This window comes from Hippichthys cyanospilos, chromosome 2 (assembly GCF_059441005.1).
Source record: "Hippichthys cyanospilos isolate Australia breed blue-spotted pipefish chromosome 2, RoL_Hcya_1.0, whole genome shotgun sequence".
Taxonomy (NCBI): Eukaryota; Metazoa; Chordata; class Actinopteri; order Syngnathiformes; family Syngnathidae; genus Hippichthys; species Hippichthys cyanospilos.
This window is the reverse complement of record NC_142370.1, coordinates 22,523,083-22,543,881: the sequence shown is the minus strand read 5'-3', so window position 1 is coordinate 22,543,881 and position 20,799 is coordinate 22,523,083. Positions and strand designations below refer to the sequence as shown.

The 20,799-nt window shown below is 40.4% G+C and overlaps 1 protein-coding gene across 1 annotated transcript in view; it reads left to right on the top strand.

Annotated features, from left to right (window-relative positions):
* The window catches only part of LOC148427862 (rho GTPase-activating protein 6-like), a 42,794-nt gene extending 32,155 nt beyond the window's left edge, over positions 1-10,639 (top strand). The window contains exons 3-14 of the mRNA XM_088408816.1: positions 1,002-1,073; positions 2,734-2,882; positions 3,579-3,707; positions 3,793-3,988; positions 4,087-4,142; positions 4,862-5,012; positions 5,102-5,250; positions 5,379-5,558; positions 6,169-6,260; positions 6,330-6,550; positions 6,648-6,731; positions 8,081-10,639. Of these exons, the coding sequence (XP_088264942.1) occupies positions 1,002-1,073; positions 2,734-2,882; positions 3,579-3,707; positions 3,793-3,988; positions 4,087-4,142; positions 4,862-5,012; positions 5,102-5,250; positions 5,379-5,558; positions 6,169-6,260; positions 6,330-6,550; positions 6,648-6,731; positions 8,081-8,586 (1,985 nt within the window). The 3' untranslated portion in view covers positions 8,587-10,639. The remainder of the gene's footprint in view (positions 1-1,001; positions 1,074-2,733; positions 2,883-3,578; positions 3,708-3,792; positions 3,989-4,086; positions 4,143-4,861; positions 5,013-5,101; positions 5,251-5,378; positions 5,559-6,168; positions 6,261-6,329; positions 6,551-6,647; positions 6,732-8,080) is intronic.
* Positions 10,640-20,799: the final 10,160 nt, after the last annotated feature.

The window sequence follows — 20,799 nt, the reverse complement described above, 5'->3', positions numbered from 1 at the left end:
AAATGAAACCATGTTTTTGTTAAGAACACATTAGCATAACATAGAAAACTGCATAATGCAACATCAAGGGCATGACAAGACAAAAAAAAGCATGCCAAGGTTTACCAAACATTATTATTGAACCCGACGTTCATCAGATTTCCGTTCAGCTTTGCAAGCCATCTGTGTATAAATTCCCCCCAATCAATCCATTTCCTATCTCTACCCCCCCCCCCCCCCACACACACACACACACACACACACACTCTGTGCTGCCCCATACATCTGCTTGCTTTCTCTTTGTTCACATACCATTTCCCTCTCTTTCAACTTGTTTGGTAAACTGGGTGCTCGTCTTTCTCAAGTGTCATAAAAAACATGGTGAAACTCAAAGAGCAGTGGTAATGTTGACGATTCGGAGATTCGTCAATGGCGCTTGGAAGCTTACGGAAACTGAAACCCTACTATGACGCAAGCAGCTGCTGCTATGCTGGGATGTTTAGTGGGAGGTGGATACATTTCCCGGAGTGACTCATATGATACAGGAGAACATCTGGAGTTCAAACCGAGGCTGCGTAATCAGAATGTAGAACGGCCCAAGTGACCCAGCATGAAGAGTTTTACAGAGGCTTACACTAGAATTCCAAGGATTGAAATAAGTGCATTCCACAACTTTCAGTGTTTCCGGTTATTGAATTATCCAGTTTGGGGGCCATGCATCATGTTTACAGTGAACACTATCAAGGTTTTTTTTTTTTTTCCTTCTTTGTTGAGACTGGAAGATAACACTCCTTGCCATAAAATCCAACAAAAATATTCTAAACATAACTCCAAGGGTTAACCACAATATGAAACCAATTCAACCCTAATCCGGCAAGCAGAAAAAAAAATCAAACAAGTTGCTCAAACTAATTAATCCAGGTTCAGCCTCAGCATTTCCAATGTTTCTTTTGAAAACTTGCATTTGAATCACTGATGGCAAAAACATTTCCGCTTTTGTGAAACCTTTTTTTTCTGTACAGATGGCCAGAAGAGGAAAAAGTCCCTGCGGAGGAAGCTGGATTCGTTGTCCAAAGAGAAGAGCAAAGACAAAGGTATGCTAAGGTCTTAAATATTTTGTGACATGTTTCTTAATTTTTTCTCAATGTTGCCAAAACTCAGATTCTACCTTCCTCTGGCGAGACGATTCTTTGTCAGGTGAATAGAGAGGCTGTAAAAAAAAACTTAAGTATCTGTTTACAGTTTGTATTTATGTTAAGTGGATGGACTGCATGCTGAGCACAACATATCTGCCTTCTGAAAATACAGGTCTTGAAAGAGGCACAGCAGTGATTGGAGATGATGTGAAACAGGCTTTTCCTATCAAACTGGCATGGCTTTTTTTTTTGAGTAAACACCTTCTTATTGAAATTCACATGCTAATATGCGCTCATCTGATGTTGTTGACTCATCTTTGCAGGAATGTGTCAGATTAGTTGTCATTGCACAATCAAAAGTCTGTCTTTAATTCGGGAAAAGCAACACCTTTATTCATGACAACAACCTTGTGAACATTTTTGTCTTCTACTACCAGTACCAAAAGGGATTTAAAAAAAACTTTCACTTCACGACCATTTTTCAAGTTTGGGTGTTTTCAGCTTTTGTGTGAATTGCTGCTTTTGTCAATTTTTATTTACATTTGATTATACACATGGCTTTTACCACTTCTAATTCAAATTCTAATCACTAGGTTTAGCGTAGAGGTCAAGGGTATAGTGTGTCTAAGCAGCTAGCTCAACCAATTTCGACTCTTTGCTAGCTGTGGTTTTAACCCTTGTGCAGCATTTTGACCATTTTCGGTTATTTTCTTCCACATCGTTCTTGCCGTATTTTAGCCAAGGGAAGGTCCTCTTCTGGTCACCTAATAACTAAGTGGCTGTGCCATGTTGAAATTTGACATGCCACCCAGCCTCCCCACTGTCTTCTTTCAGTGCTTTCCATTTGATGTGAAATGCCTTTGATGTAAAGACTGGACAAAATATGCACAAGGCATTAGGGTTAAGGTTGACTATAAGATGTCAACTATTGTAACTTGCCACTTGCAAATCCCTAACCTCTGGGAAAAGCTTTAGCTCACACTTGACCCTCAGTGGAAGACGGACGTCATTAACCCGTGTGCAGGCATACACACAAACACACACACACACACATTGTATGAGTAGATTCTGTGATGGCTGTTCATCATCATCATGTTCGTCATGCAGCACAGATGGCACTTTTGTGCATACGTGCAGACCTGCATGCGCCTTGTGTTTACCAGATGTGCATGTTGCTTTGAGATTATGTAATCTCATTGTGGTCTCTTGTGGTCATGCTGAGCCACAAACCCTCCAGTTGTGGTTACGGGATGCTGTTAGCCTCTGCTGTCTTCCCTCCTTCATACGCATTATGCAAATAAAACAAGAGAAGCAACATGTACTTGTTGGGATCTTCAAGCAAAGCATGATTTAAGACAAGGGGCAACTGTTGTTTTTATCAAAGGTACTACATTGTAATATAAGAAAAAAGTCTATCTTTTATGGTTTACACATTACAGTCTGTGGTAATATTGTTAAAAAAAGACAAAAAACAAGCGACACACCAAAAAACAAACACTTAACATGACCGTCAATGGCAGTGATTGAGTGAATGTTTTATCCATAAGACCCCTCTTAAGATTTACTTTTTGCTGTGTGATCTAGACTGTAATCTCTCAGTTTTCTATTTGTCTCCCAGAGGGTGTTCCACAGGCCTTCAGTATACCCCTCTCACAAGTTATAGCAAACGACAGGACGCATAGGCAACGCCAAGACGGCTATCGTCAAGATCCGCCACAACGAGAGGAGCACAAAGATTCGTCTGACCTTGTCTCCTCCATTCTCCAGGTGAGTATGCATTAGGACTGCACGATTATGATTATTGCCAAAATAATAATCACGATTATTGTGGTCAATATTGAATTCAGCAGCATATAAACAAGGCTTGATACTTACAAATATTAGAAATAAACTAACTAAATGAATAATAAAAACAAATTCACAGCTAACTCTTTTGCTCAGTGCAAACCAATGAAAAAAATAAGCCTACTTAGAACCAAGCACATTTGACCAAATTTTACTCAAATAGCAGTCAAAATGTCATTTTCCATCGTTTCAAACCAAATGTATTCCTTTTTTTTTTCTCAATCAAATTTTTCAAAATGGGTCTCAATTAACAGCTAGCACTGTATATATAAGGAATCTGGTCAGAAACTCAACACGATGTCACACTGGTAAATAATATATTAGCGTGAGAAAAGCAGAGGCTTTTGTCATGCTAACATACGGGAAATATTGCCTCCTGGTGGTAGGATGACAAAGTGCTTGATTTGATATGTTTTTAGCCGGCTTTTTAAATGTTAACGTCTCAGAGGATCAGCTTAATTAATCGTGGCAGCCAATATCGTGATCGCAATTAAAATTCGATTGATTGCGCAGCCCTGATATGCATGTATGCACCTCATGATAAAATCCCCAAACTATGAGCACTCAATACATATATCAGTACAGTAATAGCAAGTAAAATTCTTGCATTACTTCCAGTTTGCGACTAAGCGATCAACTAATAAGGAGCTCTCAAGCAGTAACTCCTCATTGAGCTCCACGTCGGAGACAGCAAATGAGTCTACGTCGCCCAACACGCCCGAGGCCGCACCACGAGTGCGCAGACGGGTGAGTTGGTCGCCCGTCGTGGAAGAGGATGAGCGTGTTTTATGGTTGTACACTTCTCAAATGGAAATGCGTGTTTCGGCTCTAGGGTGCCATGTCAGTGGATTCGATCACAGATCTGGACGACAACCAGTCTCGTCTTCTTGAGGCGCTGCAGCTCTCCCTGCCTGCCGATACAGCGAGTAAAAAAGAGAAGCACAGGGACAAGCGGCTGAGTCTCAACCCAATATACCGCCAGGTGCCCCGAGTAGTCGACAGCTGCTGCCAACACATTGAGAAATATGGTATGCACGTAATGCTTGTGAAATAGACATCATTGGCCTCATATCTGCAGTTTTGCTATAGTTACGATGGGCCTTCTTTTTTCTTTCTCCACACCCAGGATTGCAGACAGTGGGGATTTTCAGGGTGGGAAGTTCAAAGAAAAGAGTTCGACAGGTTGGTTCTCAGTTCAGTTCAAATCAAATCAATCAAATGTATATGTAAGGCCTTGAATCGCCACAGTTTCAAAGGGCTTCTCAGGTGAAAAAGAAATCACAGATAGGCTCACGCAGAACATGATAAATACACAGCGGCATTCCCCTAAAACAGAGCTCCCAGAAGAGCTGCATCAACGGTTTTCTGATTTTCAAGGGCAAACCGGTTTTATCCCAAAGTGTTATATTTCATTTCCACTCATAGATTAGACACAAGGAAATTTGTTGTGACCAAGTAAAATAATACTACTCGGTGCACCGTAACGTTTGCTTGCACAATGCAGTATGAGAGGTGAATAAAAGTAATTGTCTCTTCCAATAAGTGGACCCAGACGGTCTTTGGATAAAGGCTGGGCTTTGTTCCACCCATCGGATGCCCGCATCTCTCCGGTTCTATAGAGAGCGGGCCGGTGGTCCAGACGCTCGACTTCTATTCCACGATCGAAACCTCTCTTTAATTGAAAAGGAAACCGGTGTATCAAATTTATGATGCAGGGAAAAAAAAAAAAAACTGTTTCCCTCGTGCACCTTATAACCCAGTGTTCCCTAATTTAACCAGCCAAAAATGTTTACTACACATTGGTAGCGCCTCGCATCCACAGAAATGTATGATGCTCAATCACAAAAATCTGCATTCCATTAGATACTTGTTTTTACTGGAACTTTTTTTCCCCACCTTAGTTGCGAGAGGAGTTTGACCGAGGCGTTGATGTCCATTTAGATGAGGAGCACAGCGTTCACGATGTGGCAGCTTTGTTAAAGGAGTTCCTCAGGGACATGCCTGACCCACTTCTTACCAAGGAGCTCTATACTGCCTTCATTAACACGACATGTACGCTTGCTTCCTGGCCAGCGGACACAATTCTCTATGGGGATACCTCAACTTGTCTGTTGATGCCATCCGACTTGCCACTTTTGCAGTGTTGGATCCAGAGGAGCAGCAAAGTGTCATGCAGCTTCTGGTGTACCTGCTCCCGCCATCCAACAGTGATACACTTTACCGCCTCTTGGAGTTCCTGTCCACCGTGGCCGACCACGCCCATGACAGGCAAGACAAAGACAGACAGGAGGTAAATTCATCCCTCATGGACACAATTAGCTGCGGGTCACTGGACCTCAGGGCCTGATTTATTACGGTGTCTCGCGGGTGTCAATCATTCATCCCAACCCATTTTGAAAGTGCTTTTTTCCGATTCAGATCGTGGGGAACAAGATGACTTCTTTAAACCTCGCCACCATCTTTGGCCCCAACCTGCTCCACAAGCTCAAATCTTCGGACAAGGAGTTCACCGTCCAAAGCTCAGCCCGGGCTGAGGAGAGCACAGCAGTCATCGCCACGCTCCAGAAAATGATCGCCAGTTATCAGACCCTCTTCATGGTCGGTTGGCTCTCATCGCCGCTTCCCTCAGATGATGCACTTTCACATTATTGTGTAGACAGAAATGGAACTTTTCTTGTCAGTAAGTACAGTGAGGCAGATTTATGACCAAAGCGTCACAAAGTGCTCACCCGGACACTTAAGCGCCTTCTCTCCAGAACAAAAAGGAACATTCGGGCATGAAATCTTTCAGGTGGAGTCAGGAGAGGTTAGGATCTTACAAAGATTAGCATCTTCTTCCGTTGCTTTGTTCCTGTCTCTTCTCAGCATTCTCCAACAGTGCAGACGGGCAGCTCAGGTCATATTAGGTCCGAAACTGTAAACCTTAATGTTTTGTAATCTGCCACTCCCCTGAGGCTTAAATTCCTTCAGTAAGCCAATTAATCACATCAGCCCTCTTTGGGTCTGCTAAGTGTATGATTTTTATGTTTATTTGAAATGGGGGTGGGAGGATGACGTTTGCAATTTCTTTTGTAATTCAGCTTGAGTCAGAGTTTATTCAAGATCTGGCAAAAATTCAGAAAAATCAGATATTGAGTTTCTGTAATGTTGCTTTGAACAGGGAGCTTCCAAACCTTCATTTAAAGAAGCCAAATTGCATTTTGTTTAGGTGCCACCTGACCTGCAAAACGAAGTTTTGATGAGTCTACTGGAGACAGACCCCGATGTCGTGGACTACCTCCTGCGACGAAAAGCGTCACAGTGAGTTCGATACACAGTCGTTTTCTCCTCTTCAACTCGTCTCTCAGCCCGATTTGATTTTCATTGCAGGAGTAGTGGTCTACCGCAGTCCGAGGAGCCCTTCACCCTGAGCGAACGCCACTCTTCCAGCGACTCCAACAAGCCGTCCAGCGGGGAGGTGTCCCCGTACGACAACAACTCCCCAGTCCTGAGCGAACGAAGAGGGGAGGCGGGGAAGCCCGGCGCCATGCTGATGGGGCAAGTGGCGGCCTGGGCAGGGGAGTCGGGAGCAGTTGGCAGAGTGGGACCAGGTGAGCTGTTGATCTTGGCCCAAACGACTCACTTTATTTTTACACTATGGGTACTGCATGCAATCATTTGACCTCATTTTCCTTTTGCCTACTTTAGACTGTATATCAGACGAACACATTAACATTTGGGGTACCTGGCACACGACACTCAAGCCAGCACTGAAGGACCAAACTTATACAGGTGAGCTACCACTTGACAAGTCACGCCCTGTTTGCAGATCAAATACGAGTCGGCGGCAGATTGCACAACTGTTAACTTAAAACATTGCAATTTTTGGTAGTCCACATATACAGTGACTGCACTGTGGCAACAACGGCGCACACCCCAGCCCACCGCATGCATTTCCCCGCCATGCCACGCTACACCACACCACAGAGTCCCTGAAAGTTCAAACTGCACTTGTGTGAGGAAAAGTTCTCTTATATTCCGAAAACGAACCAAGCTGCATTCATGGAAAGTTTTCCATGGATAGTACATGCTTCATTTACATTGGATAAATATATACAGCATTCATTTTAACTCTTAAGTGAATCCATAGAGTCGTGACTTAAACACTAATACATATTTGTACACGTTACAATGCCAAATACTGTTACAGGAGGAAAGTGTTTGCTTTTGTTGTCTTGATAGCAATGGCACAGGGAATCAGTCACTTTTGGCTTCAGCCATTCAATCTGCAAAGAAGAAAATCCTGTCAATATGGAGTGCTTTTTTTCTCTCTAAATTCCGATGTAGATCACGTTCTTTTTCCTATTTGGTGCTTTCTGAGCTGTGGTAGTTGACGAGCACACGGCGGCAGAGCAGATCTTTCAAGTCTTGTGTGGAGTTGGCGAACCACGGCAGAACGGCGATGCCACGGCGCAGCGCTGCGCGGCGCATACACAGGATGTGGGACCGCTCTCATTCATTAACATGGCCGCGTCGGGCTGCGCAGACGTTGTATGTGGAATCCGCGAATAACTCCATGAACCTCATTGATATCGGTCAAACGGGAATCCTAATGAGGTGTGCTTCACATCAATTCATGTCAACAACTTTTTCTTTCTTATGGGAATGAGCAACGAAAAAGGCTTGAGCAGTTCTGGCTTGACCATTAAGCCAGGAATATCAAAAGTACATGAAATACGGTCATCAGATAGCAGCATTATGTCTCTTGAGTGAAACCACCATCTATCAATGAAAAGAGAAAGAAAATGTCAAATCGTTAGAAAATTAAAAATAGAAGTTATGGCCTAATGCATGGTGTGCACAATAGTTTGTAGAGTTAGTCAAATGTGGAATATTGAATATTTATATATCCGCTAAGCACATTTTCACTGACATTGTTGGTACTTTATAGAAAAAAAGACTGTTTGAAGCATACTGAAAGCTTAAAGGTCGCATTTTTTTTCAATTATTATTCTGTGTTTGGTCCAAATTCGACCATTTCTTAATGGCTGACATTTAAAGAGTGATGTTATGTATATACTGTATTATATACACAGCCACCTTAATTTATTCCATTAATACTGTGACTTTTCCTTCCGCAGGCTCCCATGGAAACATGTCTGAGGCAAGTTCTCGCAGCTCACAAGAAGGACTCGATGGACTCCATGGCGATAGCGGCCACCATCCAGTGGCACCGCAGACTGGAACAGTGCCTGGCATCACAGAGTACAGACCCCACATGCCGCTGACCCGCGTGTGCACTAGCCCTCTCCCGCAGCCCGCCATCAATCAAAAGGTCCTCGAGCAACCTCATGGAGCCTCCACATCATCGGGATTGAAAGGCTGGGTGAAGTCCAACGAGTGTGGCCGGTTCCCTCCCCCTTATAACGCTCATCACCGCCTGGCCGCTTGTCCAAGTTCCCCTCAGCTTGCAGCAGTGCAGCAGCACCCCCTGCAGCACAAGAAGCCGAGTGCCGAACAGAAAAACTCAGACGGGCCCCTGGTGCCGCACAGCCCGGAGTGGCAGGACTGGCAGAGAGATCGCTGGCAAATATGGCAGCTGCTATCGTCAGACAGTGCAGACACACTTCCGGAGACACTTGTGTGAGAGCGTCATGTCCAGCTTCATGTCAGATTTCATTCCTGCTTGGCGAACCGCTCCTGTGATGAATCTACCGGCATGTTCACACAGTGGCGTTTTTATTGTTTACATGTTAAGCTGCTGCCTTCTATAGACTTTAAAACATGTATGAGCCACCAATCAGCACGTACTATTTAGATGTTGTGCCTGCCCCTCATTTCGGTTTGAAGCGTTTCAAAACACCCCACCGAAAATACCTCAAAACTCATTATTACATTTCAAAGCGTTGCCATCAGGCTTTGGTTTTGTTTTGTTTTTTTCTTGTTGTTAAAAAATAGGAATCGTGTGCTTTCAGTTAATGTAAAGGCAAATCTTATCTAGACCACTTAAACCCTCTGTCAATTTCCACACGATTTCATCTGGTCATTGATCTCAGAAAAAGCATGAAAAAAATTGGAGGCTAAAAATTACTATAGATTGTCGAAACAGGTAGAGGTTCAAAACAGCATTTACAGCGTTTATGTATTCCTTAATGCTTACAAATGGGAATCATTTGATTACACTAGGGACCCGTGTGACCATCGACAGCGAGGAGTTACAAGGTCATCAAACATTTGATTTGCAGTGTGTCTGTCCTTCAAGCCATTTACATAAATCTTAGTCCTTGTAAGACTGTTCTGTTGTCCTCAGTGTTGAATGCAGCAATTGCAATATTAACACACTCTGCTTTAAGTTTGCTTCCTGTTGCCCTGAGATGTGCCAAAGCTTTTTTTTTTTTTTTTTTTTTCATTACGGCGAGAAGAGAGCATATAGAAAGACCCCAAAATGTTCACATTACATTTCAGGAAATATCCACGTTAGTTTCTCTCTTCTGTAACTAAACTACATCTAGAAATAAGTATCATTTTGAAAAGGCCAAATGTGAAGTATTTTTAGAAGCTAGCCAAACAGTGTAATTAAGGGTACGATCCTGCAAATTGAAAGGTGAAGTCAATTCTAAGGATTTTATTTACAATGAGGTTCTATGCAACCCTGTGAATTAACCTATGACCTGATTTAATTCACCTTGTCTCCTATTTTGGTCATGTTATCTGAACTTCAAGCAATTTCTATTCATGCAATTTTCCGTTTACAACAAGTAGCAAAATGGGCGCCCCTCTGAGGTGGGTAAAAGTGGCCTTTGCTGCTTAATTCAGGTTTCATATTTCCATATTAATTATAATGCTGTGTTTTTGATCCTTAGAGGGTACATAGAACATTGTTGTAAATATCTTTTTTTTCTATCTGACCTCCCCTTTAACTATATTGTGGCTCTGTTGATGGGTATAAATGATTATCCAACTAAGTTGTCTTAATTTTAAAATACTATACTGTGTACCTAGTCTTTTAATGGTTGAACAGCTTTCCATTCCATTTTCATCAAGAACCATTTTGCTGCTTTTGTCACCTGATTGTGCGCATAGGGCAATTTGCGACTTGTGGTGAGTAACCTTAATTGGCCATAGTTAAATGACCAATACTTGCAAGTCTGGACACGTGGAACAAAATGTTTCAGCTTGAATGACATCATAGATTTATATCAGCAACAGCACTTTTGAATGATCCCCCAAACCAAAAATGCGAAGTCCTCTGCCTTGATCACATGGGTTTTTGCTGGTAAATATTTTACAAATTGTAATTTTTAGAAGGGTGAATAAATTCAGGCAGTTGTGTCTTTCATTGGTGAGCACTGCTGCTCTCAAAGCAATGCCTTTTCTATGGATATTGAAGGGAGTAAATAAATCGTAATTAATAGCCAAGGGTCTGTTTCTTTTTTTTTTTTAATTAAGCAAATGTGCATTGCTTTCCAGAATGTGTACTATGATATTATGCAGTTGATGTTTCTATTCAATTTTTTTCAAATGTAATTAAAGATGCGGTGTTTTCTCACTCGTGTATTATATTGTCCAATGATAGATTTATCGACATCAGTGGGGGTTCTCGGTCCAGTTTGATATGTAATGTGATCTTCGTTTTTTCCTTTTTTTTATACCACCTGACTTATATGTATGTTTTATTGCAATAAATATGGTAATGTTAACATGTGTTAGTGAGGTAATTCATTTGGAAAGAACACAAAAGCACTGCTGATGAAGAGTTTTTCCAATATGTAACTATGGCACAATGTATTAACCAAATTATTTCCAAAAGCGATCCTTTCCAAAAAGAATAAGGCCTAATCTCTAGTTGCACTGTCGGCGAGGATTTGATTTAGAAGCATGTTCTCAGAGTAACAGAGCAAATGAGATGTCTCTGTTAAAAAAAAAAAAAAAAAAAAGAGGCAAATTGCTGTAAACTTTTACCCAATTTTAAGGTAAATATATGTCTAGTTTGGTAAAAGATGCTTTTACCAATGATTAGTCTCAAACTCATGCAAATGACATTGAACATATGAAAAACCATTGATAGTTTATTTCAAGTTAAATGAGGAGTTAGTCAATTCGAGTTTGTTAGTTCTGTTTCTTTCAAAAACATGAACCTATGTGGGACAAACAGTTAAATATTTGAGTGAGTAGAATTTTTGTCGAAGAAATAAATTCACAAATCACACTCCTTGCACTTCACGTTTATGTGCTATTAAGCGGGTTTGTGCTATCTTTGAATGATATCTTTCCTTGTATGAAAGCCAATATGGAGTTATATTCTGTCCATAGTTAAAATATTTGCCATCGCATTTTTGTCACGGTTTTGTCACACGTCTCATCATATCATCCCCTAATAGCTAACGGGAAAAAAAGAAAATGGCACCTCCATCATCCAAGTAGGCTAGCCTACTTAGATGATAAAAATGAGTGCAATTATCATTTAGACTCTAAATGATAATTGCATTCATTTTTATATATTAGGAATCCTAATATTTAATATAATTAATGGAATTACGATATGCTGTACCTAGGCAATCTATAACATTTCTTAAGGACGGCAAGCCTTTATTTTTACCACAAGAGGTCACCCAATGGCCAATTTTGTTGCCATGGGTTAAGCGATGAACTGATGAATAATATTGCACCGACTAAGTAATGTTGGTGATGCAGGTGTGTAAATATAGCGGTCTTCGGAATATACCATGAATTATTCCGTTAATTACTGTACATATAGTAGACTTGACAATAGAGGACAATACCAGAACAACATCAATCAATCCCTATCCGGTGTAGCACAAAATTCCACACGTTTCCCGGATACGTGGTGCACTGCGGATACACTAAAATCAATGCGTTGTTATCAGTGAAATTTTACCCAAGTACGCAAGGTAATTCGAGAGCCCTTTCCCAACTCTTACACAAGGATCAGGTTAAAATGAAGCGAAGGGAAACTGTTCACTTCCACACCTGGAGAAAGTTAGGTGATGGTGCATGTCAGGAAACAAAAATGAGCACATTCCTGTTGATCTAATTCATGGCATAAACGAAAGGCTCTTGTGTGAGTGCGCACATTTGGATTGCACACACAGAAACACATGGTTACACTCATCACGGAAGGAATGTGCAGGCACACGGACTTCATTAGCTGCTCGACTCTTTACTGTTGTTTCACGAAGGCTCCCGTGAGTACCCTGAACTTTGGGCCGTTGGGGAATGGAACACACGTCCCCTTACGCTCATGCAATGTCATTGACACAGATGGTGCACAAGAGAATCCACAGAACTCAATCATTTCCATTGTTGAAGTCGGACTTTGGAATTCTGCTTCATACTGTAAGACATTTTGGATAATTTTACTATTCTTCTAACTTTGGTGGAACAGTTTGGCTTTAATTTTTTTGATGATGTGAGTGAGCGACAGACCTACTGACGGAGTGGTGGGCCAACGGTTACAATTTTCGGCTTGAAAAAAAACATTAAAACGATTTGCATAAAAATTAGCTGAAATATTTCGGGAACATTTGAAATATTTTGTGATTAATAGTTAATATTTTATGATGAATAGTTCTCTTGTACTTGTTTTATTTCGGACAGTATTAAAAAAAGAATAATAAATCCAACTTTGTTGTTTTAAGTTATATAAAGGTTTACCATAATTTTATTGGTCCAGTCCACTTGGGAACATATTTTCCTTCAGATTTTCCTACTGCCAGTATGCTTAAACGAGTTTGACACCCCTGCTCTGGATGGTGCAATGGTTCTCAAAAGGTCTACCTTCTGGAGGATAAACAGTTTCCCTATCATCAAGTTGTTCTACTAAGGAGCCAAATTGCATAGTGGACTTGTTTGTCCTTACACAGCTTCTGGGATTATTTTTTTTAACCCCCCTTCTGAAGTACAAAATGATCTATGTTATATCAGTGGCTGTGAAGAAGAAGAAGATATGAAGAAGGATGTCACCATTCTATTTTCATAAATCCTACTGTCATATTTGTTAATATCTGCTCTTGGTTTTATTCACCCCTTGTAAATGCAGTTTGAATCTTGGACTTACTTTGTCCTTTTTAATGCGCAATTTTTGGAAATCCAAACATTTCTCTTGGAACCCATAGTTTTTAAGTATTGTGAGTCCCGGGGACCAAACAGTATGAAGAGGTATGACCACTGCAGTGTTGATGAGTTGAGAGGAAACACACACCCACGCACATGCGTGCACATGCGCGCACACACGCACACACACACACACACACACACATATAGCGTCAGTAAAACAAGCAAACATTGGCCATGTTCCAATATTGATTTCTCACCCTTAACACCCCCAAAGTGTTATTTTCCTTCAGTGATGCATTTCTGAGCATTGCTAGCCAATACTGCGCTCATTAGCCCCGCTCAAACAGATAAACAGACTTGAAGAAAACATGTGGCAGCAGAAGAATTCATACCTCCTACACTGCTCCCGTACTGCTGGCGCAAGAGTGAATAAATACTGACCTTTACCACGTCTTTTTGTTTCTTCTGGTTCCGGATTTAAGGGGAGAGAGTTTGCACTGAGTCAGCCTAGTAAACAACAACGTTTCATTTGTTAGTTACAACGTTTTACTGTAGAAATCGTCAAAAGTAGTGAAAATGTGTGTTTGGGAGCACACGGCCAACGAACATCTCGTAATTAATTCCCCCACAGGTGTAACGATTGTTATAAATACTGGGTTCCCACGGGGACTGATTTGATAGGAGGAACCTGTGTTAGTAAGAGCGTAATGATGCTGTTTTGCATTTTAAACTCAGTAAAATGCTTGCTTTTGGCCCGTTATTCACTCGGTTGAATCTTTCTCCATCATCTGTGAGCCTCATGAGGATAAGCGGTGAAGATAATGGATGGATGGATGGTTGTTTCGTGTCCTCCCAGCATTGAACAACGTCATGAAGGGGTGAGGCGGCCACATGGTAAGCGACGCAGCGTCTGCAAACAAGATGTTTTACTTCCTGGTAAGAAATATTTGTACTACTCATAAAACTCATATTTAATAAGAAATTAAACCACCATTGTGACAAATGTAATTTATATCCACATATTTAACTGGAAAAATGACGTGATCTAGGCCTTGTGATAACATCTTCAAATTTGTTTCGGAGTTGAGGTCTAATCACCATTTTTGCCTAATTTTATCTATTGAATATGACAAAGTTCCTCAGATTTTAAGTTGTTCAACTCTCAGATGATGTCTTTACCTCCTTTTGGAATTTACTTTCCATTGTTCTTTAAACAACTCCTGATAATTTGAGGTCAATATAATTTCCTTAGTTCCTGACTGCGACCCATCTTTGTGAGTTGCACGCAGCAAAACTTTAAAGGTGTTTTTCTCAAAACTAGAGATTTCAACCTTATAACACTGAAAATGCTGGAACCATCAATTTTTGAGCTACAGTACATGTATTCTATGTGCATATTGTTTTAAAAAAGAATTAAGGGTAGAATAAGAATATATGAACGTTTCAATTTTCATTTCAGAGGGTGATTTTCTGTTATGTTCTGACATTGTCAGGTGGACCCAAGATGCAGGGACAGACAGGTGGGACGTGCTTGAAAAATACTTATTTAATGAAATGATTAAATAAACAACAAAAACAAGATAGAAGTCTACAAAAGTACAACCCCCACCAAAAACCACCCAATAATATACTCCATACAAAAAACTAGAACTTAAGCAAACAAGAAGGACCCACAAGAAAAACAAGGAATGGAATGACTACTCGACACAGTGATACTTGGACATGTAGACATTGACCCAACAAGAACTGAAAGGAAACAACAAACTAAATACACTCAAAACTAACGAGGCCACAAAAAAAACACTTGGATAGGCAACATTTGGCAGAGGGAGCTGATTGGTCAATACAAGGGAGCATGTTAACACAGACAGGTGGACACAATCACACTGATGGGACCCTGACACAAGGGGAACAGAAACATGAACAGAAGACCAAACAACTCAGAATGTGCGAAGACAAACTAAAGCTCCACAAAAACCCAGAACTAAAAGGAACACAACACCCAGACACTTACCCCGACACAAACAGAACCTCACAGAACAGCACATTGTCTCTTCTAAATTTCAAGTTCCTTTTACAGCTCCCCACAAGGGGTGTCTGTTGGTGTCAGCCACTGTCGTGAGTGACAATTCCTCGGAATAAAGCCTGGTATCGACACGACACTGATACTTACTATCAATACTCATCCATCCCTAATTATCATACAATTACTTTACATGGACGTATGTCTGAGACAAACCAAATTTGTTAAATTGTGCTTTAATATGATAGAGTATGATTTCCCTGTAACGCCCCATAAAATATTACTGTAAACTGTAAACTCATTTTCACCCCTGAGAAAAAATATGGCGAAGACAAGTCCAAACAAATATTCCCCTTTCACAATGACTAATATGCCATTACAGGGGAAAGCCAAACCACTTTTGAGGTAAACATCTTCTGGAAAATTGGAGCTCAAGACGATGCCAGATGACAGCCATAGGCGGCCGGAAAGATGGCGGAAGAAGTGACTAAGAAGATGTACGCGTGCGTGTGTGTGTGTGTGTGTGTGTGTGTGTGTGTGTTTCCGTATGTGTGCCTGTGCGTTCATGTGCCTGTAAGTGTTTATCCAACTGAGTGCACAAAGTTATCTACATATCACGCAAAACTCCAAACATAAGCCCTTTAAAGCTTTTGAGAGGATTTTTGGCAACTTTGTACTTTTTGGGGACAGGTTTGACTAAAGTGGCCTTTGCATGACCTGCCAGATTCACTTCAAGCAGTTCTCTCTTGGATTTAACCATTTTGTAAAACACTATCTGTGACAACTTTGAGCTCCAAACTTTACAGGGACACTCTACTAAGTCACTAGTGTGGCTAAAACCACAACAATTTCCATGTACAGTGATACTTCTACTTACAAAATAAATTGGTTCCGGAAGTAATTTCATAACTTGAATCTTTTATATGTTTTTTCTGCATGTAAATAGCCTAATCTGTTCCAAGCCCGCCAAAATGCTCTTAAACCCTTTAAATGGATATCATAAAATTTTGAAAATGCATAAAAAATGGTAACAAATACATACTGGAATTACATTAGTGCACAATAATCAAAATATATTACGTAATGAATAATAATAACAATGAAAAAATTCTCCTAAACCCTTCAAATTAAACGTATTAACTGTACCAGTTGACAAGATGAATGCAGTTCACTTGGTTGCCTTGAGATGGTGCTGGTGAGCTGGTGATGAGTGCAAAGAGAGAGAGACCTTTTTAGGATGTTTAATTTGTACATTTTTATTTTAAATTTTCAATGGTCCAAGAATCATTTACAAGTCTATTTATTTTTTTGGTTTATTTTGAGAATGTTAGTTTACTTACGTTTAGTTTGGGGCCATGCGAAAACTGGAAGACCAAAGTAAACATCAATGCAAAATACTATCTCAAAATGTTTGTGGGCAAGCCGGCATTTGAATAAATTATAAAAATGCATCACAAAGTGAAACAAATATGTTAGACATCACAGGTTGTGATAACATTTTACATCACGTTGGTCAGTGTCTCGTGCCTCATAATATATGCCAACAATGTCACCTTTCGTATCTTGAATTTCCTCTCATTACCCGAGACAATATTTTTCTACCGAGGTAAAATAAGCTGAATTTTTTTGTAACAAGAGGCGCTCATAAGTCGGGGTACCACTGTACTTCTATATCCCAATACAACTTTCTAGGTGTTGGTGTTTCAGCTCAAACGAGCTACAGAATAACAGTTTTGCATTCTGCTGAGCGCTTCGGGATCTTGTGATGAAATGCCTGACTGACTCATTTTAATGTCTCTCGGAGAGTGAGAGGCCGCATTGTCCGGAGCCTAAAGTCAAGATAAAGACTTCTGGGAGGATGACAGAGCAAATTCAAAAATTATGTTTTAGATGATTCATTTGCTCTTTTATGCACAGTTGGGACACATGTTTTGGCGCAGACTTGAACTTTTTCACACATACAATGTGCAGCCTGTGTGCAGGTCAACGTCATGTACATTCTGACTATGGATGCAAACATGTTACACTGCCATGCAATCCTTTCTACCCACTGCCGTTTTGCTCTGCAATTTTGAGTTGCATGGGCGCCTTCAAAATGCAGACCTTTATGCACATGAGTCTACAGTATAGGTAGAGTATATGGACAGATATGCACATAGTTAGTATGCAGGTAAACATGCGCGATAGAAATCACTGATGCGTAACCTCGCATGCTTCACTGCGCGGCATTTACCTACGCTACGTAACTTTCACTCATGACTACAACCAAGCTTGATCAGAACATTTTTTTTACTTGAGAAGTGGCTCCAAGATATGCCGTGGTTTGAAGCAAGAATCAAAGAATTTATCACATCCCAGGCCCTCATGCTTTACTGTTGGCGTCAAGTTCTTTTTATCAAATTCTGTGCCCTTTGTCTCCCAGAAGTAACTTGCTGCACAGCTTCCAAAAAGTTCCATTTTTGTTTCATCTGTTGTTTCATTTTTGTTTAGACTGTTTTCGAAAAGCTGGACTGTGATTGAACTGATGTTCGAACCTGATTGAAATAACAATTCTTGATCACGTAATCACTGAACCTTTTTTATACTTCCCCATTAAAGGTAATCGGTGGTTGATGTATATCGTCAGAATTTATTTATTTTTTTCCGGCTGAGCCCCTCTGGAGCCCAGTTACAACTGGCCCATGAATTGGAAGCTCATGAGATGCTTGAAGGTCACTAAACGTTCACTCCTTATTTAACTTATGTCTAGCAAAATTATTGGCAAGCAGTGCAAATGACAGCACTGCGTCCGTTTGAAAATTTAAAGAATGGCCTACTGCACTCTTGAAGCCCTCTGGCTCTACTGCAGTAATTATATTCAGTTCCAGGTCATCTCTCACGCTTGTGCTTTACAGCTGCTTCTCACAAATGTGTACTCATCACATATATATCATTAATCATCTCACGCGTTACAACAGTAGAGGGAGTTGGACAGAAAAAGCTGACATGTATGAGTTTACCATCCTGACATGTCTGCCCTTCCCTCCATGTGTACACCAAAGCCTGGGAGCGTAGCCTGCCCTTATGAATGCTTGCAAAAGTGGCAGATGCGCATAGTGTACTACAGAGTGCAATCCACTTGGCTTACCAGCATCAGGGGATGGAAAGTGGGAAGACACGAAAAGTAACCTGGGGATTCAAACATCATGTTCTACCCTTTCCGAAGCAACTGGACTGTCAGTGTCGATATTGCCTAATATTGCGCGACTAGATTAGGCTCGCCAACAGACTGGAAATCCATGAATAGCGTCGTACTAACAGGGGCAAAATAGGTCAACCGTGCTTCTGTTATGTGGGCTGGAGGCGATGCAGTCACTTGAATATCTGGCAAAACGGCTGCTGTGATATCATTCCAACAGTTCTGCTTACATTACGACATTCAGCATGTTGTATTCACATTTTATAGATGAATTGAAACAAGTATCTCTTATGCTAAATCCAAAAAAAAAAAAAAAAAAACTCTACGTCATATGTGTCAAAATCAAGTCCTCGAGGGCTGGTGTCCTGCATGTTTTCCTGTTTTCTCTCCTCAACACACCTGATTCAAATGATTAGTTCCTTAGTAAGCTCTGCAGGAGGAGATGATCATAATCATTTGAATCAGGTGTGTTTGAGAGAGAGAGGGTTGGAAAACTACCAGGCCACGAGCTCAACACCTGCGCCCTATATCGTAATTATTACCTTGAGTACCTTTTCCATAAGGTTCCAAACCTTGCACTGACTCTCAGGTGTGGAGCAGGACTGAGTACCAGAAGCAACGAGGACAAGGTTGTGGAAAAGTATTGAATTTTAATGCACAAAATCCATCGTAACCATAAGAATACAATTCAAATTACTACACTCGAAAACTAGACTTGAAATCCAGGCAAAAACCAGACTTGGGAGGAGACTCAGCCACTCGAGTCGGAAAGAAACTTGACGAAAGACGGTTTGACATGGCAGCTTGAGAGTTTAACATTCGGACAATATGTCACTGAGAACCTAATTCGTAAATACTACAGTGTCAAACAGTGATCATATGGCATAATATGGCAAACTAAAAGAACCATAGCATACAACACATATTCAGGAACCGACTTGACAAAGTTGCGAAATACATAAAATGACAAAGTTGACAAAGCCCATAGCAAGAGCAAAGCAAGTAATGTCACAATTCTGACTTTACAAATTATCGACTGTACACATTTAAAACTACTGTGTTTGCCTGCTGTGTAGATGAGCTAAATACGTAGGTCAAAGACTTAGATTTGAGTCAATATTTCCCCTCTGCTACCAAATTGACCTTCTGCCTGTAGAGACCCATAAGGGAAGATATATATATATATATATATATATATATATATATATATATATATATAGATATATATATATATATATATATATATATATATATATATATATATATATATATATATATATATATATATATATATATATATATATATATACTTTCTTTGGAAGTTATAAAATACCTTTACTAGTTCTAGACCTAAAGATGCAAAATGCACCCGCCCCCCCCCAAAAAACCAAACAAACAAACAAACAACCTAACAACCAAAAAAAAGTGCCACCAGGTAGCCCTCAAAGATCATATGAGTAGACTGCAGGCCTGTTTGGCAAATAGCTTACAAGAGATAGCACATTGGTGATTTTCTATGAATTTTACATGTATTACATTTACATTACACTTGATTTACATATTTACAACAGCTGTTCCTTAATTATTGTGAAAAATCATTAACATGATCAGTGTCTTCACATAAACTGGCAGCCCTTAGTATTACTCAGTACCAAAGAAGTAGCTCTCAGTTTCAAAAATGTTGGTGACCCCTGTACTATGGTATCTGTATGAAATGGCACGAGCAAAGGTCTTAGGAAATTCATGTTGATGATGAAAGGGAGCAGAATTGAGGCACAACTCTCAAAATGAAGAATAACTCGCTCACGAATGCTTTAAAAAAAAAAAAACAGATTTTTTTTTTAATCAGATTTTGAATCGGACTGCACTAGCATGTATGCATTTTTTAAAGGAGCTAAAATATTATTTCATGAATGTATTTTTTTTTTTACATTTTTAAGCATACTTGAATCCGGTAAATCTGGTATAAAATGCGCTCCATCAACACCGCACCATTCCTCGAATATCTCTAGAACACCTTGACACACAGTACGACCTGTATGCTTTTAGCACTCCCTGTAATTCATTGTGCAGTAAATATTTGGATAAAAGCAATGTGAATGTCCATTTAACAATCCGTCAACTTTTTTTATAATTATACCATCTCCTGTGCAGGGTCGCAGGGAAATGGAACTTATACCAGGTGACTTCACACACAAATTGGCCTTACATGCTGCACTGGTCACCAGTCCATGTTGACATGTGTGTACTGTGCATAACACATTACACACAGTACACATCATCTTTCCATCTTTGAATCAGGACAGAACAAATCTATTGATTGCTCACTGGGCTATGGTAACCAATTCTGAAGATACAACTGTTTCTATAGGCTATAGTGAAAAAGTTAAATGTTCATAACAAGTCAAGGTCAGTTGCGCAATCCAGAACACATGCAAAGAAACTGCACGTTTGGCATGAAAGAATCTCAGAGTTCCCCAAATGTTAGACAAAACACTCGGGGGGCTGGTTGCACCCGCCCGCTTCACGCTTGCCCGAGCCTGAACGCATGACAAGCAAAACCCCTAGGCTTGAAGGGGAGG